At 41.0% G+C, this 24903-nt stretch overlaps 2 protein-coding genes across 3 annotated transcripts; both read right to left on the bottom strand.

Annotated features, from left to right (window-relative positions):
- Positions 1-69: 69 nt before the first annotated feature.
- On the bottom strand, positions 70-4500 carry LOC101068086 (GLIPR1-like protein 1). Its single transcript, XM_029825442.1, has 6 exons — positions 4303-4500; positions 2690-2938; positions 2451-2569; positions 1027-1112; positions 819-845; positions 70-478 (listed from the first exon to the last, which is right to left on the bottom strand). Exons 1-6 carry the CDS (start codon positions 4471-4473, stop codon positions 324-326), a joined length of 807 nt encoding a protein of 268 aa, XP_029681302.1. The 5' UTR covers positions 4474-4500; the 3' UTR covers positions 70-323.
- On the bottom strand, positions 4369-18540 carry LOC115246491 (cytidine monophosphate-N-acetylneuraminic acid hydroxylase). 2 transcript variants are annotated; one of them, XM_029825441.1, is made up of 16 exons: positions 18342-18540; positions 14573-14782; positions 14411-14502; positions 13928-14037; positions 13415-13605; positions 12005-12085; positions 11839-11905; positions 11675-11756; positions 11476-11613; positions 10907-11042; positions 10690-10833; positions 7941-8115; positions 7344-7460; positions 6470-6585; positions 5993-6138; positions 4369-4500 (listed from the first exon to the last, which is right to left on the bottom strand). In XM_029825441.1, the coding sequence occupies exons 2-15, from the start codon at positions 14776-14778 to the stop codon at positions 6006-6008; spliced, it is 1788 nt and encodes a 595-aa protein (XP_029681301.1). In that variant the 5' UTR covers positions 14779-14782; positions 18342-18540; the 3' UTR covers positions 4369-4500; positions 5993-6005. The 2 variants fall into 2 exon arrangements, with proteins under 2 accessions (XP_029681301.1, XP_029681300.1); XM_029825440.1 differs by lacking the exon at positions 4369-4500 and having other exon boundaries at positions 5447-6138; positions 18342-18538.
- Between the last annotated feature and the right edge of the window lie 6363 nt (positions 18541-24903).

The raw sequence follows: 24903 nt of genomic DNA, 5'->3' as shown, positions 1-24903 counted from the left end.
ACCCACTGGATTAAGGTCTCAATGCACTTGAGATTAAAGATTAAAAAAGAATATTTAAATATGAGCCGATTACAATGGGTCCAATTTTATCAACAGGATGTTCTAATAAATGAAGATGTTCTAAAAAATTCATCACACATATTTTTTTTAGTATGAAATGAATACAGATGAATTTAATTGTACTTTTTTCGGTTGAATCTTAATGTTCACATTTGCAGAAAAAGTCACCTGGTGCCGATGCAGTTGTTCTAATGGACACGGCTGTTTAGAATCATGTTGTGGGTAATAAAGTGAGTAAATGTGTCTAGTCAGAGAACAATGGTCTATTCATAGCAGAAGATGTTGGGGTATAAGTGGTGGAATCCATATGCAGCGGCCAAGGTGGCGACGAGTCCGAGGGGCCGGATGATCAGAATCCTTCTATAGTCAAAATCAGTTGGGTTTTGAAAAGAATCCCAGTCTATGTCCACATCAGAGCCTGGAAACACAATGTTTTCATAATTTTAGTAACATCTGAAAACACATTGATTTTTTTTTTGTTACATTGTTGAAAGCTTGAAATAATTTTCACAAGCTCCAACTCTATGAATCACCTATAGTGACACCCCCCCCCCCCCCCAAAAAAAAAACTGAAACAGTATTGTTAATCTGTCTAACCATAATAGAGAATCTAATCTATTTTTTTAAACTAGTGCCGTAGAAACGTAGGATTGAAGGATGGCCACGAGAGGGCGCAAAACTCCTAATTGTTGCATAAACTTTTCTTAATCGTATGAAGTGAATTTATTTTAATTCTTCTGTAAAGCAACATTACTCACTTTGCAGTGACTCTCTTTCGCGTCTTCCTGCAATGAAATTGTGATCGATTGTTAGACTTTCATTGCCATTTGTTGAAGGCTAAATGTGTTAGCCAAGTCCTGACATCAGTCTCTTCAGAAACAGTTTGTGAAGCATTTATCAATACAAATGAGGATTGGCTGGATGAAAGTAAGCCGAGTTCAGTTTAGAATCAGAAACTTAACATACGACAGAGTTTCTCCACGCAGACGCCTTCACATCCAGAACAAAACTTTCCTTCAGTTCTATATGGTTGTGCTCCATTTATGATCCCCCTAGAAACACAAGAAAAGAGTTGATGAAAACAGACCAAATCCCTTGAGTTCCTTTTGGATTGCATGTATGGAAATACTCTCACTTTCACTATTAAACACATCCCTGAGTCTCCTCTCCTCTCCTCTCCTCTCCTCTCCTCTCCTCTCCTCTCCTCTCCTCTCCTCCACTCCCTCCCTCTCCTCTCCTCTCCTCTCCTCTCCTCTCCTCCACTCCCTCCCTCTCCTCTCCTCTCCTCTCCTCTCCTCTCCTCTCCTCTCCTCTCCTCTCCTCTCCTCCTCTCCTCTCCACTCCCTCCCTCTCCTCTCCTCTCCTCTCCTCTCCTCTCCTGTCCTCTCCTCTCCTCTCCTCTCCTCTCCTCTCCTCTCCTCTCCTCTCCTCTCCTCTCCTCCACTCCCTCCCTCTCCTCTCCTCTCCTCCACTCCCCCCCTCTCCTCTCCTCTCCTCTCCTCCACTCCCTCCCTCTCCTCTCCTCTCCTCTCCTCTCCTCTCCTCTCCTCTCCTCTCCTCTCCTCCACTCCCTCCCTCTCCTCTCCTCTCCTCCACTCCCCCCCTCTCCTCTCCTCTCCTCTCCTCCTTGCACATTACTAATGATCTGTACACTGACCACATTCAAACACTTCCTGTTACATAAACAATAATTTTGGGTGGAATAGCAAAGTGTATTCGTTTGACTTCCAATTACATTAGGAAAACTGCAAATAGCACTTTAATGAGGGCCTGTCCAACTGCAATGTAATTGGTGATTTGATATACGTAGCTGACATTTGGGTAACTCAATTCAGTTGGCATGACTCGGCTCAATGTCGACAGCCAGTTCTCGATGAAATGGCACATGTCAGTACCTGTACCCACGCAGGAAATGGTTCTGGGAGCGTCACGGTCCAAGTGTGGCCGCAGTTCCGGACACAGATCCATGAGGACCTTCCTTGGGAGCCTTACGAGCCAGCCCTCCTCTTTCCCTGCGCATGGCTCCATTGGCAATATTTTCTGTTAGCGGTGGTTTAGCACCATTTCACGCACATTTTTCTTTATACTCAATCATGTAATCGCGTGATAATTGTTCATCTGTTTGTCACTAATGTGAATATCACTCTCGGGAATGCCCTTTTAGACATTATTAAGTTTCCCAGTATCGCCACTCAGGGTCGCCAACAGCTCCAAAGAACTAGAAAAGTGCGTATGCTAACCTCTAGGCCACCCATGAAGTGTACTCAGCATTTTTGTGCGTACACACCCTGTGTACATGAGGCCCCAGCTCCTTTTCAGGATAGAAATATTTCCAACAAACCAAAGAATGTAAAACTTGTAAAACTTGAATGTAAAAGATTTTTCCTCACGCTGGAGCGTAGTTGCACACAAAAATGATGCCTTCTTTATCAGCAAAGTTGGTGGTTTGGACTCCATTTGGGCACAAGTGGGCAGCGCAGCCAACTTTGGTTGTGGTTGCCCAGACAACCTTGAGAAACAAAGAAACAAAACCCAACGATCTCCTTGAACAGCATGTATTTAGTCTATGCTCTGGTTATTTTACTGCATTAAGCAGAGAACATAAGCCAGATTGTGGTTCTGCACAGACCTGCTTGTAGTGGTCACAGACATCGGTGCAGGTGTCACTGTCATAGTCATAGTTCCGGTTCTCATCCACCCAGTTTTGAATGGCAACAGATGCATTGAACAGTGTTGGTGGGTAGACCGTCCATAGGTTTTCACCCACAAATGAGAAATTAGGGTGCGTAGGTCCAACAAGATTCCGTTCTGGGTTGTGCTCGAACAAACACCTTCTGGCCCATTCCCTCGCAGTCACGGATAAATCCTTGTCCCATGTCTGAAGGAGCAGAGAGAGCGTGAAGCATTAAAAGGAAACTAGGCTGTGTGTGTGTGTGTGTGTGTGTGTGTGTGTGCTCTTGCACATGTCATGCATTGAGGGAAAAAAACATTTTGGCGGTCCTTCAAAGGTGTGTTTGAGAGACTGGTTGATTTGGTTGTAAGGTTGAGGTCTCAGTGGGGGTGGGAGGCGAACGTCCTCAAACGGTTTTAAGCACAAGGGTGGGTGTGTGTGTCTATCTGTGTGCATCTACGTGTGCCTGTGCTACTTGGTGACGACCGCAATATGTGATCTACGAGCAAAGTAGGGCCATTTTTTACTGGTCCTTCCAAATTCGCAAGACTTGTTTATAAGAGCAACGGCATCAATAACAATAACCCAACCTACCTCTTCTTAAACAGAGTGGTGAGAGTGGTAAAAATTTGGGGCCAAACTTTCAATTTAAAAGGAGCATTATAATTGGGTTAGCTGGAAACACACCCTGCATAAGCATCAGCTGCCTACATTTGGAGGTTGTTATAGATTATCATTAGCGATTTTTCGGCAGTCACGTGAGCAGATAATAGGGCTGCTTCATGCTGGCAAATGCATGGATGGAAAAGCATCCTAAAGTGCACCTTATTCATATTTACACTAAACCCAATAGAAGACTGACATCATCAGCACACTGTAATTGTTTTACTGCACTTATGTTGCCTCACTTCTGTTTGATCTTATAAAGGGTGTCCATTTATCAGCAAACAGGTTAATGTTCAGATTCCAAACCCTGATGTGATTAGATCGAAATAGGAAATCATGGTTGACAACACAGGAAACATAAAAGAGGCTATTTAAATGAGAACCATTCGGACCAAAACCTCCCGCTACATGAACAGCTTCTTCCCCTCTGCCATCAGGCTGCTGAACACCAAGTGACTTATCACTTAAGCACCATGTACAGCAGCCAGTCGGACTCACGAACAATACATCACATTACTTCTGCATTGACCTGCACCATTTCTATTTCTTACCACCTACCACTTACTATTTATGTATATACTGTATATATGTCTTATTTTTATTTTATTTATCTTATTCTAGTGTGGTCCTCTTTATGTTGAATGTCGCAGCGTCTCACCAAGACAAATTCCTAGTTTGTGTAATACTGTGTATTACATGAACAATGGCAATAAATCTGCTTCTGATTTTGAACTGCAATGATGGCTGACACAGTTTTTTTTTTTTTAACAACTTTTTCCAAAGAGTTATGCACGGCCTGTCTAAATGTCACAAACACAAACACAAAAGTCAGCAAGTGAAAGTTTCGATTTTGCTTTTCTGTCTGCATTCGTGGTTGAAGATGTGAAACTGTGTGTTAAGCCTACCATGTAGAGCATGTCACTGGCAGCTGGCCTGACGGACGACCGCGCCCGGTTATGTCCCCTCACACACTCGTCTATGAACGACTCGTCGGTGATTTCAGGTATGGTTACAAGAGACACGACAGACTTGCCGATAACCCAGGCCCACAGTAACGTCTTCACTGCACTCGCCATGCTCGCTACGTGGTATCAAACTGTGGGCTGATGACACAAAAACTCAGAAAGAAAAAAGGAAACGACGCATCAAACAGGAACAAGAAGGGTGTGCTGGTTTCTAAACACCTGTGGATTGTAAAACACCAACTTTCTCAACTTTAGTAACTGTAAAAGAGATCAGAAACAACAAACCAAATTAGCAGGGAAGCTATTGAGGCTTTGTCCATGAGAAACCAGTGAGAGGCCAACTTCCCTAAATATGGCCTCAGCCATTAATTAGGATACATCAGCAGAGGATATGATATATCTGCATTACAATCAATATGTTATTGATTCAGTACCAGAGGCCATGATCTCTGCTTAGTCTCTCCTCTACCTGTCCTCCCCCTTCTCCTCTCTCTCTACCCAATCAGCCATCAGCAGGAGGGTCCCCCTACATGAGCCTGGTCCTGCTCAAGGTTTCTGCCTGTTAAAAGGGAGTTTTTTCTTGCCACTGTTGTTTGTTGGGGGTCAGGCCCTGGGATTCTGGAAAGCCCCTTGAAACAATTTTGATTGTAACAGACAAAATATGAGTCAAGAGTTTTGAATTGAGATGCTAATAGTGCAAACATGTCTGTTCTCCTTCAGTTAGCGGTTTCTTTTTCCTTCCCACAAGATTGTGACACTGCATTTTCTTTACCAAAACCAGCTTTAGTGCAATAACTGACAGTTTTTATCTCATTTGGACTGAAAATAGAACATCTGTCACTGTTGAAATTGAGGGGTCAAAATTATTCACCATAGACGATATGATTCCAGCAGTTTGCTGCTAATTGAAATAATCTTGGGCTGTGGAAAGATGACTGCATCATTGTGTTCTCAGTATCACATACAGCTTTCACTACATGAAGGGTGCTTTTATGTTGAATAAGTCAGTCATGAAACAGATTTCTAGATTTCAAGATATTCTGAGAACATGCAGAACGATGGCAAATAAAAACAAACAAAAAAATGTATTTAAGGTGAATACCGGTAATTCTCTTTTATTCCCAGTCTCAGGTTTTAGAAACCAGGGAGAAATTCATTTCAATCACTTTCAATCCCAGAGTAACAAGGAAAATGCAGTTTAGCTCAGGCAGATCAACAGTAGTACAATTTTCTAAAAGTGCAGTCACGTTAAACTCATACTATAAGTGTCAAAGCGCTCATAGCATGTCTGCTTGTGCTAACCCTGATTACTCCAGGTCCTGGATTTCCTAGTGTTAATGGACCCTCCACCAAAGCTGTCAGTCATACACCACAACAACCAAGCATACACTGTGCATGTATATAATATAAACTATTAGTATATTGTGACGTGTATCGGCTTCGGTGTACATCATATTGTGACGTCGTTGTGAAAGGTCACTTTATGGAATGAAAGAAGAAAACATTCAGATTCACAAGCAGATTCACTTATGATAGTATCAACGTAGCAACCAACAGCCCTTTTTAACAAAATGCAGAATTTTTTGGAGTAATTATTTTTGTTTTATTTGAGACACTGTATGCAGAACACCTTTAATTGACACTCAGGAGACAACACAAAGGCTCCGCCGCTCCTCTACTCTTGTCTTGACCCCATTGGTGGAGGCTTGCAGCTGTAGAAACTGGTCCCAGTCCGGTCTTGTAACTGGTAGCTCTGTCTGGAAGTGATTCCAGAACCTAGAAAATGCCAGCACAGATTGAGGTTAGGTCTATCTGTATTGCGCAACACATAATGGAAAGGAAAGTTGATTGTGTAGAATCCTGATCAATGATTCAATAAATACAATTTTTAATGAGTGGAAAGGAGGTTTGTCTTGTTGCCATGGCATGCAGACCACTAAAAAACCATCATTGACCTCACATTTGAGCCCTTCTGTTTGAGCAGGGTTCTGCAAAGCGAATACAGCAACCAGCAGGTCAAACAGGAATTCTCAGGTCAAAAATCCCTATTACATATCTAAGGGAGATTTAAGGTCAGGGGAGAAAAGTGGTAGAATTGTGGACACACCTGTGGTGATAGATGTCTGGGTCTCGGCTGATGCGATTCTGAAAACCGATGTACAGGTCATCCCAGAGGCGGCCATGCAGCACCACATACCTCATCACGCTAAGCCTGTTCTTCAGCTTTAAAAAGAAACAGATATAAAGCCTATCAGAAACTAACACCATCTTTGAATCATGCTAATATCTGCATTAAGATTAGATGAGATTGGGGACGCCAGGTGGTGCAAATACTTGTAACTTACACAGAATGGGAAGCTGAATGTTGTGGGGATACATAAAAACCAAATGAAACAAGGAAAATGCAAGGAAAACCACTTTGCAGTATATTTCAGATAGCATAAAATAAAACAGACTAAATGGTGCACGATGTTTGCAGCAATGTATCAGATGCATTGATTGATTGATTGATTGATTGATTGATTGAGTACTTTATTGATCCCTTTAGGGGGTGTCCATCAGGGAAATTAGCATCTCCAAAAAAACATACAGCACTGTACAAAATTACCCACCACCATTACACACCATTAAACCTATTAAAGATAATAAAAATAGAATAAAATAAGAAATAAAATAGAATAAATTAAAAATAGAATATAAATATAAAATATAAAACTATAAAAATGTAAATAAATGAATAGATGGATGAATGAACTGAATGAATGGATGTCACAGTATTATGTTATTCCAGTCCTTCTGTTGGCCCTCCTCCCCCCCAGTGAGGAGTTGAACAGTCTGATGGCTCGGGGGATGAATGAATTGAGAGTCCGTTATTACAGAGGAAGTGTGTGGGAAGTGTGTAAGTTCCTGAATGTAATCATTTCGCAATCACTTGGCTCCCAGTGTCGAGCTCAGGTAGCATGGTGCGCTGTATGACTCACCTCGAGGTAGAAATGCTCTCTCTCAGGCCTCTTCTTGGGAAAGGACAGATCCAGAAAGTCCACCAAGTAGTCCCAGCCATCAGTCACATGCACAAACTTGTCGTCCGTCTCAATCACCTTGAAATCAAAATGCCAACTGCCTCAATAAATTCCTTTTTTTGGTGGAGTGACGCATGAAGAAACAAAGCTGCCATTTTTTGGGGGGGAAAGAACAGCTGAAGGTGATGATTTAAAGCAGAAAGTAAAGAAAAGCCCAGAGTTAAAACCACACCTTTTCATTAAGTCTTTTCAGCATCTCTAATTTAGGTTTTACTAATCAATGATGCTGTTCTAAATCCAGGTTTCTATCATAAAGAAACTCTACTTGAGTGATTCCCAGAGCAGTTTTTAACCACTTTGTGGAATAACCTGTGAGAGATTTTCACTCCTTAATAGAAGACCGACAGGAAATGTACACCCAAGGGAAAACCATGCAGCAAATCCAGACAGAACAACATGAGGACAATCTAAGGGCTGTTCCTAACGTAGCAGAGGTCAGGTTAAAGGGTGACAGGGCCACAGACAAAGAAAAGGATGTTGCTGCTTGAGTATATTTACCCGTATTACAAGGTTGTAGTTTTGAAAACCTGCCCAGGTGTAATAAAACTGGATCCAGTTCTGGTGTTTAAATATCTCAGAGCTGATGGCGCTGCGCAGCTCATCCAAATACAAGTCGAACTCCCAGCTGACCTTGTATATTTGTGTGCTGGCTGGAGGAAATGTGATGGCCCCACTATGTTTGGTAATGCAGTGGAGGAAATATTCATAAAATTAAGATTACATTTAGAACTTGCAGACAAATGGTGATTATATTATGGCCTCTCCTCTCCTCTCCTACCTATTCTCTCCTCTACCTGTTCTCCCCCTTCTCTCTCTCTACCCCGCCCCCCCATCAGCAGGAGGGTCCCCCTACATGAGCCTGGTCCTGCTCAAGGTTTCTTCCTGTTAAAGGGGAGTTTTTCCTTGCCACTGTTGCTTGTCTGGGGTTAGGCCCTGGAATTCTGTAAAGCGCCTTGAAACTATTTTGATTGTAAAAGACGCTATATAAATAAAGATGGATTTGATTTGATTTGATGGATCTGGTAAATTTACCATCCTTGTCTGGCATCATTTTACAAAAGCAAAATGCAAATTCTAATTTATACTGATAGTAATTAATTAATTAATAACAAATAAATTATATCTATTTTCTATTTCTATTCTATTCTAAATTCTTAAAAAAAAAAAAAAATCTCTTCCTCTCCCTCCTGGGCGGTGTCTCCTTCCTTCAGACTTGGGTAACTCTTGATGTCTGCTAAGGTGATGACTACTGGGTCAAGACCTACAAGCTGAGCACAGACAACTTCCGGAACAAGACCCAGTAGTCATCACCTTAGCAGACATCAAACAACAGTGTCCATAATGAAGAGCTGGACAGCACCAGGGCCCGATAAGATCCATGCCTACTGGCTTAAGAAGCTAACTGCACTCCATGAACGCCTGGCAGCACAGATGAACCAGCTGCTAACATCAGGGGACCACCCAGAGTGGCTAACCCAAGGACCCACAGAAGGGCACAATACCATCCAACTACCGGTCCATAACCTGCCTCAGCACCACATAGAAGCTTCTATCAGGCATCATAGCGGCTAAGATCAGCAGGCACATGGATCAATACATGAGCAGAGCACAGAAAGGCATAGGGAACAACACCAGAGGTGCCAAGCACCAGCTACTGGTCGACAGGGCGATTGCCCAGGACTGCAGGACGCAGCACACCAACCTGTGCACTGCCTGGATTGGCTCAATACCGTACACATGGATACTGGAGTGCCTAAAGCTGTATAACATCAACAGGATACTAAGAGAGTTCATCCAGAACTCAATGAAGCTGTGGAACACGACTCTGGAGGCCAACTCAAAGCCAATTGCGCAGGTGAGCATCAGATGTGGCAGATATCAAGGAGATGCTCTGTCCCCCCTGCTGTTCTGCATAGGCCTAAATCCCCTCAGCCAGATCACCAAGAGTGGCTATGGGTACCATTTCCGAAGTGGAACAACCGTCAGCCACCTCCTCTACATGGATGACATCAAGCTGTATGCCAAGAATGTGTGTGACATCGACTCTCTGATTCAGCTCACTAGGATCTACAGCAAGGGCATCGGGATGTCATTCGGACTAGATAAATGTGGGCAGATGATATCTAGAAGAGGAAAGGTGATTGCAACTTATGGGGTTGAACTACCTGAAGGGAACATCACAGATGTGCAGGACAGCTACAAATTCCAGGGGATCCCGTAGCCAAATGGTAACCATAAGGAGACAGCTAGGAGCTCAGCCACAGCTAAATACCTACAGAGGTTAAAGCAGGTCCTGAAAAGTCAACTAAATCGTAAGCATAAGATCCAGGCCATAAACACCTATGCCCTGCCAGTAATCAGATACCCTGCTGGCATAATACCCTGGCCACTGGAAGAGATACAAGCCACTGACATCAAGACAAGGAAGCTCCTCACCATGCACGGAGGGTTTCACCCTAAGTCCAGTGTCCTGAGGCTGTACAGGAAGCGAAAGGAAGGGCCCCGAGGATTAGTAAGTGTCCGAACTACTGCACCCAACACCCAAGCTGAGTAGATGGCTCCAACAGATAGCAGGAACAACATCAGAGATCTCTGTCCAGAAGAGCGCAGTCCTAGGAACAGCTAAGATCCTGCGCAGAACCCTCAGACTCCCAGGCCTCGAGTCTGAAGGAAGGTGGCAATGCCCAAATCTAAATTTCCTGCAGAAAGTTTCCTTGCAGGAAACGTAGAAATAACTGCAAATATAATTTGGAAGCTGTGATAACACTTAAAGGATTTGAAATTGACAACTGAAAAATTGTATGAATCATTTTTTGTATGAATTACAGTTGTTTTTGTTTTCACCCTTTTAAAGATGTTTCCCCCCACTTTATATGTTAAATATTTTGCCATACTTTGGCAGGTGCATGAATAATTTTTGACTTAAGTGTATATGTTATGTTATCTGATCTCATTTTATTGTAATGTGCAAAAATTCTTTGCACTTCACACACTCAGACACGGTATGAAACACTGACTCATTCATGCAAGCACATGTTGGCCCTCATTTATAAAATTAGTGTACATACCTATCCGAATTTATGGGCTACCATCAGAATGCAGGATTATCTCAGTAGGAATCAAGCTTTCAAATATATTCAAGAATGACTTGAAAAGTCTTGTAAACCACAAATATGCAGGAAAAATGTGCTGTACACTAAACTGTTCATTAATGGAGGCCATACAAACTGTATTTTGAGGCATCAACCTGTTGGTGGGATCACTTAGAGCAAGGCCAAGATCCAGAACCGAGCCTGGTTTAGGCGTCCATGTCAGGGTGTCTGGTCTAATTTTATTGATGAGTGCATTGAGGGCCTCGGCACTGTTTTTAACATTGGTGTCTTTAATATATCTGCAGGCAGAAGGCAATATGTGAAAGATAAAAAACAAATATAAGATGGACGCATTAGATGAACAATTTCTACCTGTCCGATGGGTGAGCCTCAACAAAGTAGCCGGCAAATGGGCAGAAGATTCTCGGCTCCAGAGTCTTCACCAGCTCAGCTTTGTAATTCAGCAGCTTTTTCCTTTCGGTCTTGATGAAGTCAGCCTTCCATGAATCTTGGTACAGACAATAACTAGAAGGTCATCTTCAGACTATATTTATGCATTCACAAAAATCACAAGAGATTTATTTCTAAGACTCCAACTATCAAGACCCTAAAAACGACATTTATATATATATAAAAAAGTATATTAGGCAGAAAATAACCAGTCTATTTATCCTCTCCAACTCACTAAAACCATTCTATGTTCTATTAAAACAAAACTAAAATAATGAAAATGATACTTCTGCACTTACGATGACCCGAGGTTCCTTCAACCCTACAGCATCTATTACAATCTTAATTGTCTCTAGGCCTCCACAGAAACCCAGAGTCTGACTGCCAAACAAGCAATAGCATCAGGAAGTAACCTTGAGCAGGACTGGATTTATAACCTGTTGATGGCCAGCTGGGTAAAAAATCAGATAAAACTACAGAACAAAAATTACCACTGTATTTCCCTCCATAGAAGGTCATTGGGAACCCAGATGCACCCCCAGCAAAGTCACTCATCATTAGATCCACACTCTGTGGTAACCTGCCGCCATTTGGTCTGGTGCAATCCACAGTATTCAGGATCATGTGACCTGCAAATATTGGCACTTTAGAACTGGTACCTGAAATGTCAAAATCGTTGAAGAGCATTACCTTTATACTCAACAATGATGCAGGTGTCCATTTCAGGGTGTATGCCATCCATTAGGATCATGAATCTCAGGTGTTCGTCAACCTAACAGTGAAAACCAAATTAAGCTTTTAACAGGTACAACACTTACATCATGACTGTTACCATGGGAGCAGCAGTGACTTACATTTTGCCAGACACCAAAAGGCACCACATTTATGTTTGTCAGCTTGACCTGACTTTGTTCCAGGTACCTGAAATGTCAATGTACCCGAGGTAAATAACAGTCTAGCTTATTTATTTTTCACCTCATTTATAAAAACCTCTTCAACTATTTCTGTGCTTGTGCTCACCAAAAGACGGGCCTTGAAGTGTCTCCAACATAGATGGGGGCATCTGGCCTTCTCTCTGAGAGGACCTTCAGAGTGGGATAACTAAAATGACATGTGATCACTCAAGTCAAATCTCCCCAGGCTTTGAGTTTGGTTTCAGTAAAGGTTATTTTCATATTCATGTAATGACGATTGAACTGAAAGGAGTATGACATGGTTTAGATAAGTGGTCTAAAAAATTGCACCCAAAGATTCTAAAGAAAGAAAGAAAGATAGAGCAATGGATGAATGGATATATGGATGGATGCTATCAGTGATGATGTTGTGTCTTGTTTAGTTTCTCTGTCCCCCCATATCCATCTACAAGTATCACCGCCTTCATAGCTGTATGCTGACCTACTGACCTCCGACCCTGCTGACCCAATCAACTCCTACATCAGCAGTTTATTATAATTAATGCATTTCCTCTGCCTAGTCTCTCCTCTACCTGTCCTACCCCCTTCTCCTCCCTCTCTGCCCAACCAGCCATCAGCAGGAGGGTCCCCTGACACGAGCCTGGTCCTGCTCAAGGTTTCGTCCTGTTAAAGGGGAGTTTTTCCTTGCCAATGTTGCATGTTGGGGGTCAGGCCCTGGGATTCTGTAAAGCACCTATAGACAATTTTGATTTGATTGTAACAGACGCAATATAAATAAAGGTTGATTGATTGATTGATTGATTGATTGATCGAAAGAGGGTAGTTTTTACAGCAGAAACGCAACTGTCCAGTACTAAAATGAGTAGAGGGTCCGTTTATGCAGTTTTCTGTTTCTTTGTATTAAATTCAATTAATTTTTTGTGTAGCATCTTCATGTTTATTTTTTCATTGTGTTCTATCTGTGTTTGCTTTAACTGTTGACACCAGTTTCTACCTGTCTCTCCCACTCATATTAAAAACATGTTCTGCTGCTTTCATCTGAGTCTGATCGTCATATGTCATATGTTCAAGATCAGATATCCTGGCGTGAGGCGTTCCCTGGGTCTTTTGTTCTGTCTGCGACCTCTTGTGTTTTCCCCTATGCTTCTCACAACCCTTATGTTCTTGTTTCATACAGTCTGAAAGTGTGTTGGGTGTGGTTTTGGGGGGTTTTATTTTCAAGCTGATAATATTGACAAAAACACATCAAAGCCAAAATACCTACAATCCTTCTTTCTGTTCCTCAGAATGTGCTACAAATCTTGAATCTTAAAACACTTAGTGGCTCTTCTCCCAACTACATCATGGCCCTATTCCATACCTTTGGGTTCTTGGTCACCAAGATGTAAATGTCAGCATGTGTTGTGTTTCCAATCACAAGTTTTGGTCTTGAACTGAACACAATAGTACTCTAAATTTAAATCCTTTAACCCAGCACTATCTCTTGCATTAAGATTTAACCTGTCAGCATGTTTACCTCAGGTGGTCAGAGTGTATGTGGCTAATGTAAATTAGGTCAGCCGCACAAAGTCTGTCCAGAGCATCAGCTGGAGGTTCATGGAGAAGCCACCAGCCTCTAGCAAATGCAGGGCCTTTTAGCCAAGGGTCAAACATGAACCGCCGCTCTCCAAGCTGTAGCTCCATGCAGGCATGCGTCAAGTAAGTCACCTAAAAAGGATGTATGTAATTTCAGTAGTGTCTCGGGTCACATTACTGCTTTCCACCAACTAATGCGCAGTGGCAGTTTTTATTTAGTTTAGCTGATTATTGTTTATCTTTACTGTCTTCATTAATCACTTGGTATTTTCTAGATCTACACACAACAAGCAGTTTCCTTTCTATACTTGACAACTCTTGCCAACATAATCTATAATGGCGCTTGCAATACCATAGCTAAAATTGAAAAAAATTAGTTAATAGTTAGTATATGTTTCAGTATATTTGGGGATTACGGTGTAAAAATATTTTGAGGACAGCAGAATGCACATACTTTGACTTCTCCTTCTTTGAGCACCAGACGTTCCCGAGGGTTGGCCAACCAGGGATCAGGGGGGTTTAACTCCACCAACTGAAGTCCCCCATCGCCCAAGTACTCAACCTCTGTGTTTGAACATTAGAAAAATGTATTTATTTTTTTTACAAATGTTATCCTTCCATAATAGTGCTTTCATTCCTAAGAAACTGAGAAAAACAAAATCATGGTAACATGGTAACGGTACATTTTGTGAATATACTGTGACGCATGCTATGAACATTTAGAAGAATTTGGCCAACTTTGCGATTGATGCTGCCCGCTCTGGATAACAATAACTTCTGGAACAGCTCTGCCACCATAATTAGCAGCCATAATTATTTGCCTACGAGATATCTTGCTGGTTAATTAACAAGCCAAGTTACAAGTGATAGCCTGGAGTAAATGGCAGCCTCGAGTGACAGCCTTGAAAAAAAAACTCCTCAATGTAGAGGAACTTACCCAGTTCATCCTGCATGAAGCTGTCTGGTGGATTCATATATTTCATTGTTAACATGTTTAACTTCCAGTTGTGTTTAGTGCATTTTACTGTCCTGTGTGAGAAGAGAAAGCCTCACAGTTCTGATGAAAACATTTCCTCTTGACTGATGTTATCTTGCTTACCTGCCATCAAGGTCTTCAATATCTTTTATAAATAAGCCACCCTGGTGTTTGCATTGGTTTTTGCATGCTTTAAGGCCACTCTTGCTCTTATATAAAATGTAACTTTTGCCATCCTCTGGGCTTTTCTTGAAATTGATTCCCACTTGGAGTGAGTTCACCACTTCAGCATCCAGCAGAAGTACTACCTGTGCTTTCTGGGATATCATTTTTCTGAAAATGAATTAAGGTCAAATTAAACTTCAGTTTATTGAGGAGTTAAAGCATTAGAACAGTTTACAACAATAAGGGTTTGGCATCTAAAATTGCCTTGTTTGTGTTACATTATATGAATAAATATTATTATTATTATAAATAAAATATAAAAAAAATGTTTGTTATAATTGTCGCTTGACTTGAAACACAGTTCTAGTTTTGCTGTTGGGAATGTTCGTTTTTTTGTTTTTTGGTCATGGTTAAAACGTTTACTTAATACGTAGACAGAGTTCTTTTGTTGTATAATTGTAACCATGTGTTTAAACTTTATCCTAATGATAATATTGACAATAATAACTAGAAAGGAACTCTTGGTTCAGTGGTAGCTCAGTCTGTAGTGTAATGGACTGAGAAGCAGAGGGTTCTCAGTTCATGCCTCAGGCCAGACAAAATGTGGGAGGTGTTCTGGTAGTGTGGGGGGGTGCCCACTGCCAAGGTACCCTTGAGAAAGGTACCGAACCCCCAAATTCTCATTAAAGGACCTGTAATGAGACTCATTCAAGGGTGTACCCTTCCTTTTCCCATATGCAGCAGGGATAGGCTTCAGCACCCTCCCCCTGAACCTGAGAATTATAAAGATTTAAATGAAAAGAAAAAAGAGAGAAGCACTTGAAGAGAGCAGACCTGTATGATGATAACAAATTAAAAAAAAAAATTCCTGTATCCTGATAAAATAAAACATATGGGGTATAGACAGAAGTACTGCGAGATTACATATCCTGATCAATGCCTGTTGGTTAGAAGCTTTGACGACCAAAGCTCAAAGTCTCTGGAATGCTTAACATCACCAAAATTCTAAATTGAATCATTCCTTGGCCTATTATCATTTGCTAACAAACGCTGGTTATTGCACCACCTATGGAGGCTGTCAAAGGATGGAGGAAACCATACTAACTAAAAAGAAAGCACGTGAAGAGTGCAGACCTCTGCCAAGCAGGTGGATTCCCCACATTTTGAGTTACACTCAAATGCACTCCAATTACCGTATTTTCAAGACCATAAGGTGCACTGTAATAAAAGGCGCAGTCTCAGTTACGGGTGCTATTTCTGTATTTAAAACACACATAAGGTGCACCGTATTATTCGGCGCATGTTAAAACATACAGTAAAAAATGACAACGGAAGTAAAACAGTGAGTTTCGACACATTTATTGAACAAAATGAAGCATATGGTGGCATAACTCGCCCGCCACTGCCTCATAGATATGGCTGGGCGCGGTTATCTTGTCGCGGCAGTAGGTGCGGAAGATGGCTGCCCTCTCCTGATAATCCGCGAGCAGCCGCTGTGCAACAGTTGTCCTTGCGTGTATGGAGAGATGCCGCCTCCTCATAAAGCGAAAACACCAAGACGGACCTCCTTGGAAGTGCTCAATGTCCATTTCTTCAGCAATCGCTTTGGCCTTTGGTGACAGTAGAGACGCCCCTTCCAGTTGTTCGCTGTTCCACAACCAACTGTTCCACTCGGTCTTCCAGCTCAGGCCACCTTGCTTTGTTCCCACAGAAACTCAGCTTCGTCTTCCTCACTTTCGTTCACTTTCTTGTTTTCTCCACTTTCTGACCATGGACTCATTTACATTAAAATGTCTTGCTGCTGCTCGATTGCCATTTTCAGCCGCATATTCGATATCCTGCAGTTTAAAGTAGGCCTCATACGCGTGTCGCTTGACCGGCGGAATTTTAGGGGGTCCTTACGCGTAGGTGTGCCGCTAATCGATGGGTGGAGCATTTACTGTAGTGCACCTACCAACGGCACACAGCAGATTTTGGAACTCAGTCTACACACAAGGCACAGCATATTATAAGGCGCACTGTTGATTTTTGAGAAAATCTCAGTGTTTTAGGTGCACCTTATATTTATAAAAATACGGTATTTGGAATACTTTCAGTCTGCCACTGTATATTGCTTGCCTTATGTTCAAGAGTTTACAGGAACCCTAGGAGAGAACAAACCTATGCCAAGCAGCTCATTTGCTCACATAGTGTTGCTGTTTGGCCATTACACTGAGATCCTTGAAAGATTAAAGATCAAAGTTTTGAATTATTATGCCAAAATACAAATGTCTTAGACATGTTCACAGACAGACAGAGCAGACAGACAGGTTACATCAGCTTGGTTTTGTGCTGTATCTTCTCGACTCATGCCCTCTGTCCAATATTTTAGATGTAGATGCATTGGAAGTAGTAGCTCAGTCTGTTGGGAAATAGGTTGAGAAGCAAAGGGTTCTTGGTTTGAGCCCTAGGGCAGACAATACATGGAAGGTATCCTGGTAGTAAGGGGGGGAGGCACTAAAGCACCTTCAGAGCCTTCCCCAGTTACCCTTGAGCAAGGTACTGAACTGACAAATGCTCATATATGGCCCTGCAATAAGCTGGCAACTCACCCTGTTGTATACTCAACCTGTGCCCATTGTGTGCCCTCCCCGTTACTACAAAACGGCTCAACCAGTTGAAAAGATAAGATGCATATATTGTACCTCACTCCCTAGTAGATACATCGATTTCTGTTATTTTTAACAGCATATAAACCAGAATTTAAAACCAAGTTACGTTAAGTCACCTCTCTAATTGCATTCTATCTGACCTTTAGACCTCTACCCTCTTCATCCGAATATTTAATTAGAAATTATTCAGCCTGCAGGTGAGTGGAATAAAAACACAATAAAGACAGCATATATATAAGATTTCTCAGGTTGGCACTCGTTAGCATTAGAACGGTATCATTTTATCAATTTAGTCAATGAATGATTTACCCAATTTCAGGGTTATAACACCTGACATTTTAATTTACTTTTTATTGCGGTAAGCATCTAAATAGATATGTTTTTAGAATTGTAACTAACATTTTTTGTATAGCACCTTTCCTGTAAGAAATGCAGATCATATTGCTTTAATTAAAAAAAGACTGAACTCAACATAGGCATAAAAGAGGTTTGTCATTTACCTAAGATGAAATGCAAGGAACTTGAAAAAATAAAATAAAATACATTTAAGCATGTAAGGGCTAAGGCTATTAATCTTGATGACCTTGTGCGTGTGTTTGCCTGTAAAACATAAATCTTTTCTAAAACATAATAGGAGTCTGGTAATAATCAGAAAGACCATTGATTTCTAGTGGGAAATTATGTAGTTTAATCATTTATAGATATGTTTCTGTGCATGCTTTGTTGCATCTGCCAGCTCCTGTTTTTTCCCAGTAATTCCTTTGATTAATTTCCACCTTGAAATTAAACTGTAAATTTGTCTTTTTAAAGGAAAGATTATTTGGCCCATTTTAAAAACCATGAATCACCCAACACAAAACAGGATTGTTGTGGGACTCAAAATGTTAACTGTACTTATTAAGCCATGCACATTAGATCAATAGTAACTTTGAGTGTAACAAAATAAACGAAAGTACATCAATAGCTGTTTCCTCAAGTCATTTTTCTATCAACCTTTATATTAAACCATATAATAATAATAACAACAATAAAAACACAAACAACGACAACAATAATAATAATTACTAACGAATTACCTGAAAAAATGGCGTCGGACTTTTGCAAGACAAACTCTTAGCGGTCGATGAGGTTTCTCTGCAGATGAAGATATGTTTGCTTTCTCCGATGCATCGAAAGCGAGGAGGCGTCGCCAGGAGGAAGCGCAGTGTGTAACCTGCTGAGCAGAACTGCGTGTATTTTTTTGGTCATGAAGATAAATTTACCATTATTAATTGAAGCGCTGCGCATTTTAATGGGACAGAGACAGACTCAGTTTTGTGTGTGTCTGCCGCTCCTAACAGTCTCTGATATACAAAGTTGTCAATATAGCATTCTGATAATAATTAGTTAGAACCAAAATGACTACATTAAAGAAAGTTTAAGTTGAAGGAATTTACAATTTGAGTGTAAAGGTTAGGATAATTCACTCTAGAATTCACATTAAACAGACAGCAGGTATGTTTTAAAGACACTAACAAGAATAAAGGTACACATACAGTCTATCTAGTGTACTTCTATAGAGGCGTGTGTGTGTGCGCGCGCGTGTAGATGTGTAAATAGGGCTGCGGGAATAAAGATGAATTAATGTCAACCAATACTGCTTTAACACTGACATTAGCGCGCTGATAGGGGATTTTGTACCGCGGGTTGACATAGCTTTGCTCACTGGGCATTTTCATATTGCCAGCAGTATCTCCCACTGAGAGGGAAGTTCGTCATTGCACACGTCATTGCCCATTTACTTGTGCCGGAAAACCGAGCTAATTCAGCCAATGGTCAGCGTTATTTGGTAATTTGTCATTTTGTCTGCTCAGTGCAGATTGAACAATGTCAAAGTTTTAATTTAGCAAAGGCTGTTGGAATTGGCTAATCTGGAAAGATTGTAATGGATGACATCTTGACTAATTTATTGCTCCACTAATTATTTTCTATGCCTATTCTCTCCTCCACCTCTCCTCTCCTCCCTATTATATCCTCTATCTGTCCTCCCCTTCTCCGCTCTCTCTACCCAGCCAGCCATCAGCAGGAGGGTCCCCCTACATGAGCCTGGTCCTGCTCAAGGTTTCTTCCTGTTGAAGAGGAGTTTTTCCTTGCCACTGTTGCTTGTCTGGGGTTAGGCCCTGGGATTCTGTAAAGCACCTAGAAACAATTTTGATTGTAAAAGACGCTATATAAATAAAGATTGATTGATAGATTGATTAGGCTAATAAGCAAAGGAGTATTTTCCAAATTTTTGTTAGCAAATGTCTATGTCTCTTAAATTCCTGCCGAAAAATCAGCTTTGTACACATGTATGTACTTCCATTAAACCATACTTAACTTAAAAAGCAAACTAAACCAGAACCTATCTATCAACTGACCATGACAACTGATAAGGAATTCTCCGGCTTTAATTTCAAATGAAAATGAAGAGAAGCATTACAACAAAATATCTGACTTTGGAATGAGTCTTAAAACACTTAAAATCAAATGAATAAAATGTGCCTTTTTAAAAAAAATTAATAACCATTTCTATTTTAAAGCACTGAAAGTTCTGTTATCCTTCAGGATATCACCATCACTCTCCTCCTGACTGTCTTTTTTCTAGTGGGAAAACACCAGAATTGCAGTGAAAATTTAACATTAACAAGGTTTATTCATTTAATTTTTCAAGTTTGGCGGGCCAGATTAAAACATTTAACGGGCCGCGTGTGGCCCCCGGGCCTTAGTTTGCCCATGCCTGTTCTAGACCAAACTTCGTTGGTCCGGTTTCACTCTGGGGGTTAATTCCCAAGGAGCCTTTTAATTCACGTTCACTCTGTCACTTTTCCAACCCACACACAAACACAAATCTCGGGCATCGGGAGTGTCCGTCCCGTCAACTGCGCTCAGTCCAAACCCAATTCTTTTTCATATACAGCACTGTATTATTTCCGGTTTACTCTAACCGTCTATTCCCTGTTTTTTTGTTTTTCAATAGTACTTCCGGCCTCTAACCGTTAAACTTTATAGACTCTAAACGTCCTTACGGACTCTAAGCGTAATTCCTGCAGTCGTTTCAATATTTGCAATATTTGTATCTGGAATTTATAACTAGGACACTTGACAGTGACGACAAATTTTTAGAAATTGCCAATGTGCAGAACTTTTGATTAAACAGGTGTCTGCTTACCTTTTTATTAGGGATCCCTTTGTCGTCAGTTGTCCTCCGAAGTGACCGTTGTTTAATTCTTTGCCTCAGATGACTTTTCTGTCTTCATCACGTCGGGGTCACCAAATTGTTGGATTGCAATACCTCTCGTCTGTCACTGCCAATCCGCGTGTTCTTTAAATGAAGACTTCAAGACAAATTATGCCAATTTCAAAATGTATTTAGCAATAGAACCAACTCAAGATATAAAATATTACAGAGCTCCGGGCCAGTTCATAACCCTACAATAACAGAGTCCATTGCCAGGGCATGAAGTCTGACAACCTAACTATCCCTTGACCCAGTCTTTTACAGAAACACATATGTAAATTATTGATGCTAATTCAGTCCAATCCAGTCCTTCTTCTTGGATGACCTCGTCTTCTTCTTCCCGTCCCATTGGACCCGTCCCCTGCCTCCAACTGCCTAAAGTACATTCATAAAGGAAGGGTCAACTGACTTGCTTATCTTTATTCGTACTGAAGATTATATATTAGATTCAGATTCAGATTCAGATCCTTTATTGTCCCACACGGGGAAATTTACAGTGCAACAACAGCAAGAGCACGCAGAGAAAAATAAGATAAAATCAAATAGAACAGGATTTGGAATATACAAAGAGGATGTATATTTACAATAATCCAGATAAATGGATACTCGGCCTCTGTGTACTTGTACATAGTACAGAGGGTGAATACAATATACATATCAGAATTATCCCTAACTTCTAAACTAACTGTAACAGAAAACAAAAACATATAGTATAACACAAGATAAAAGAATTCTCTTCAACACATAGAATTAATACATTGGGCAGCAGTAGTTACCTGCGCGTACTAAATGCTGCCATTTAGTAGGTAAATGAGGAACCGCAAATGAGTAAATGAGTGAGTGACTAAATGAGCCCCCAATTTTCTAAAATGGCGACAATCAACAAAAAAGGAAAGTTGACTGCGAGGGCCGACAGTTCAAGGATGGGTGGAAATTGGACTATTTATTCAGTGAAATGCGCAACAACTGTGTTTGCCTCATTTGTAAAGAGACAGTGGCTGTTTTTAAAGAGTTCAATGTGAAGCGACATTACCAAACAAAACATGCTGACGTATACAACAAGATCAGAGGTAAGGAACGCAGCGAGAAACCGAAGCAACTTGAAGCTAGTTTAATCTCACAGCAGCAATATTTTGCAAGAGCTCGAGAGTCAAATGAGAATGCTACAAAGGCTAGTTATGAGGTAGCAGCGCTGATTGGTGAAGAAAATCTGTCCTGAGAAGCAGCAGGAGTATGCCAAAGTCTGCCTGGCACGTAACACTGTGGCACGCAGGATTGAAGAAGTGTCATCAGACATCAAAAGACAATTGGGAGTCAGAGGAAAGTTGTTTGACTTTTTTTCGCTAGCTTGCGATGAAAGCACAGACGCCTCTGACACTGCTCAGTTACTTATTTTTTTGAGAGGAGTGGACAACGAAATGAATGTTACTGAAGAACTACTTGACCTTCAGAGAAAAACGAAACAAGAGGAACAGATTTATTCTCTTCTGCGCTGCCGTGGATGACAAGTAACACAGCAAGTTCTGTGTGCTAAACATCTTCGATACGAACATGTTATGGGACCGGTGATGAAGGCGATTAACTATATCCGCTCCAGAGCGCTATACCACCGTCAGTTCCAACAGTTTCCCAGATTCCTCTGGGCTTTTCTTGTTGTCTATCACACTGACATGAGATGGCTCAGTCGGGGTTCTGCACTGTCACGCTTCTACTTACTTAGGCAAGAAATCGGTGAGTTTTGGCTGAAAAAGGACAACCTATGGGAGAACTAAGTGACCCTATGTGGCTGGCTGATTTGGGGTTTCTAGTTGATATTACAAAGCACCTTAATGTCCTCAACACCAGTCTCCAGGGACCAGACGCAGTCATAAGCCAAGTATATTTACATGACAAAGCATGTCATCTCTGGCTGAAGAGTTTAAACAAAGCTCTCAGGATTTTGCAGCCATCGAGAAGGAGATCGCACTTTTTTCCCCTCACCTTTCTCCGTGGACACGGATGATGTTCCAGACCATTTGCAGCTGGAGCTCATTGAGCTGCAGTGTGACGCAGAGAGCCGCGGTCGGCACCAGCAGCTTTCTCTCGCCAACTTTTACCGACAGCTGGATAAGGACAGGTTTCGAGAGATTCGAGCATTTGGTAAGAAAATGCTAAGCTTGTTTGGGTCGACGTATTTGTGTGAGAAGACATTCTCGGTTATGAACTTAAATAAGAGCCGTGTGAGGACACAGCTAACGGACTCTAACTTACAAGACATCTTGCGCATCAATACCACTGCCTTTGAGCCAGACCTGGCCTATGTGCTGCAGTCCAGATCTCAGTATCACCCATCACACTAATGCAGACAAGTCATTTGTCATTTACAATAAGCCTGAATAAGTTTTGTTTTTTTAAGATCAAAATCAGTTATAAATTCAGTTTATAACTTATGTAAGTTTTCAGTTTTCACTCCAGAATAATAAACATTTAAAAATCCAATCAACATTTACTTGTTCATTTCTCTGTTATTTTATTTAAAAATTCTGTGAATATTGAACTGCCATGGTGAGATATTTTTTTATGTTTCAAAAGTAATTTGCACTCAAGAGTACAATTACTTCTGTTTAACCGTTAGAAAAAAGTTAAAGTGTTAAAAAAGTGAAGTTAAGTGAATATTCAATTTCATATGATATGCATGTTTTAAATCAACCAAAAGACATGCTTAAGATCGCTGAAATTAAAATAAAAAAGCAAATGTGAAACACAGAATGGCTTGCTGAAATTTGTTTGAAATTTATGCTGATCTTAGCTTGACTCAACCCTGTTGGAGTTACCAGTCCTGTAGGGGAAGAGGCTTCCTCTGGTGTGTTGCTCTTTTAACTGGTGATCCTGGTGGAGGAGCCAAGCTAGAAAATGGAATTCCAGTTCGAAAGCAGTCTTTGGTGTGTGGTCCTGGGGTATCAGGTAAACTGGTTGCTCCTTTGGTGTATCTTCTCAGCAGCTTAGTGCTAGCTAGATGGAAATGTCTGAAGGTTCACAGGTCTCAGGTCATGGTAATTCTGGTGATTCTAAATCACTTCTTTGAGGATAATAATGTACAGGTTTTAGCCAGGTGGTTTCAGAGAGGAGGGAAAGAAGCCATCTATGCCAAACTGGAAAGACCATCATTAAACAGAGGTAAGGGTCTTAGACACTACCTGTCACCTGTTTACAATATGGTATTGAAAACCACACTCTGGAGGAGAAGAGGCCAATCACACATGGCAACGATTAAACATGATTTTTTCAAGGAAAGTTTGAACGACCTGCATAATGAGTGGTGGAGCAACCAACAACCAGGTGACCGAAACTTCAAAAAAGTAATTGGCTTCAGAAGCGTATAATTATCTGGAACTCCCAAACAGTCAGCTAGAACTGATCAAGCCTCTTGAATGAGAAGAGAGATGTCTTCATGAAACTGAAACAGTCCAGTTACTATGATTGCTAAAACCAGAATAGCTAGGTGGATGGTGCTGATGTAGTGGTCCTCTTACCTTCTGTGGCAATACTGGGAGGGGCTGACCAGAGTTATTATATATAGGATTTAGAAATAAGAACTATTTACTGCAATGATTAATTAAATGTGTCATTTTTTAAAAATAAATAAAATTTCTGTATATACTGTACAATGTACATAGCAATGTACATAACATAAGAGTCTCTTTATTTTTTCCTTTAGTACGTTTCTGTATTGTACACCACGGGCTACCGCTGTAACGTGCAATTTCCCCGATGTGGGATCAATAAAGTCTTTTATCCTTATCCTTATAAAACCTTTGCCCGTCTCACACCTTTATGCTTGTCATCTCACTCCTTTGTCTCATCAAGACTTGTTTTAGCTCCACAAGACTTTGTTGATTCTGGTGGCATTTTGCTATCGGATCGGTAACGTCCACCCAGTCCCATTAGCCACCTAGCTGGCAAGCCTTCCTAAACAGAAATGAGTGGTTTGCCCAGTTCAAGAAAACTTTCAATGCTAACATCTACACTGCTCTGTTTTACCAGTTTCAGTGAATTAACTGAACTTGTTAGTTTAATACAATCTATATTTTTCTGTCCAACTTAACATCCACCTTCTCTCTCTCTTCTATCTTCCTGTCCTTGTATCTTTTTTTATTTTGTGTCCTTTGACCCTCAGTGAGTTTTGCATCTCATCCCAAATCAGGTAAATGAACCACATGAAATCAATACATGCCCCTTCTTGTGGTCAAACTGTTCCTCTCCACCTGGGGTGGGTAGTAGCCCAGAGAAACTACACAGAGTCACCTGAAGACAGTAAGACATGAGTGAGGGACAAGGTCAAACTAAAATGGCTACATCTCCAAAATAACATGCACACAGTGGATTGCCCAATAGTCAGC

The sequence above is a fragment of the Takifugu rubripes genome, chromosome 18 (assembly GCF_901000725.2).
Source record: "Takifugu rubripes chromosome 18, fTakRub1.2, whole genome shotgun sequence".
Taxonomy (NCBI): domain Eukaryota; kingdom Metazoa; phylum Chordata; class Actinopteri; order Tetraodontiformes; family Tetraodontidae; genus Takifugu; species Takifugu rubripes.
Note: the sequence above shows the minus strand (reverse complement) of the source record. Positions and strands in the feature narration are given on the sequence as shown.

What these genes read in the sequence shown, in the direction of transcription:
- LOC115246491 (XM_029825441.1), bottom strand. Translation starts at nt 14,778, where the DNA reads ATGATATCCCAGAAAGCACAGGTAGTACTTCTGCTGGATGCTGAAGTG. An exon ending in CTAAGTGATCCCACCAACAG is followed by an intron (nt 8,116 to 10,689) that starts GTTGATGCCTCA and finishes TACCAAACATAG; the next exon opens with TGGGGCCATCACATTTCCTC. An exon ending in CCAGACATCTATCACCACAG is followed by an intron (nt 6,139 to 6,469) that starts GTGTGTCCACAA and finishes GGCATTTTCTAG; the next exon opens with GTTCTGGAATCACTTCCAGA.
- LOC101068086 (XM_029825442.1), bottom strand. Translation starts at nt 4,473, where the DNA reads ATGGCGAGTGCAGTGAAGACGTTACTGTGGGCCTGGGTTATCGGCAAG. An exon ending in CCAGTGACATGCTCTACATG is followed by an intron (nt 2,939 to 4,302) that starts GTAGGCTTAACA and finishes CTGCTCCTTCAG; the next exon opens with ACATGGGACAAGGATTTATC. An exon ending in TCTGTGACCACTACAAGCAG is followed by an intron (nt 2,570 to 2,689) that starts GTCTGTGCAGAA and finishes TTGTTTCTCAAG; the next exon opens with GTTGTCTGGGCAACCACAAC.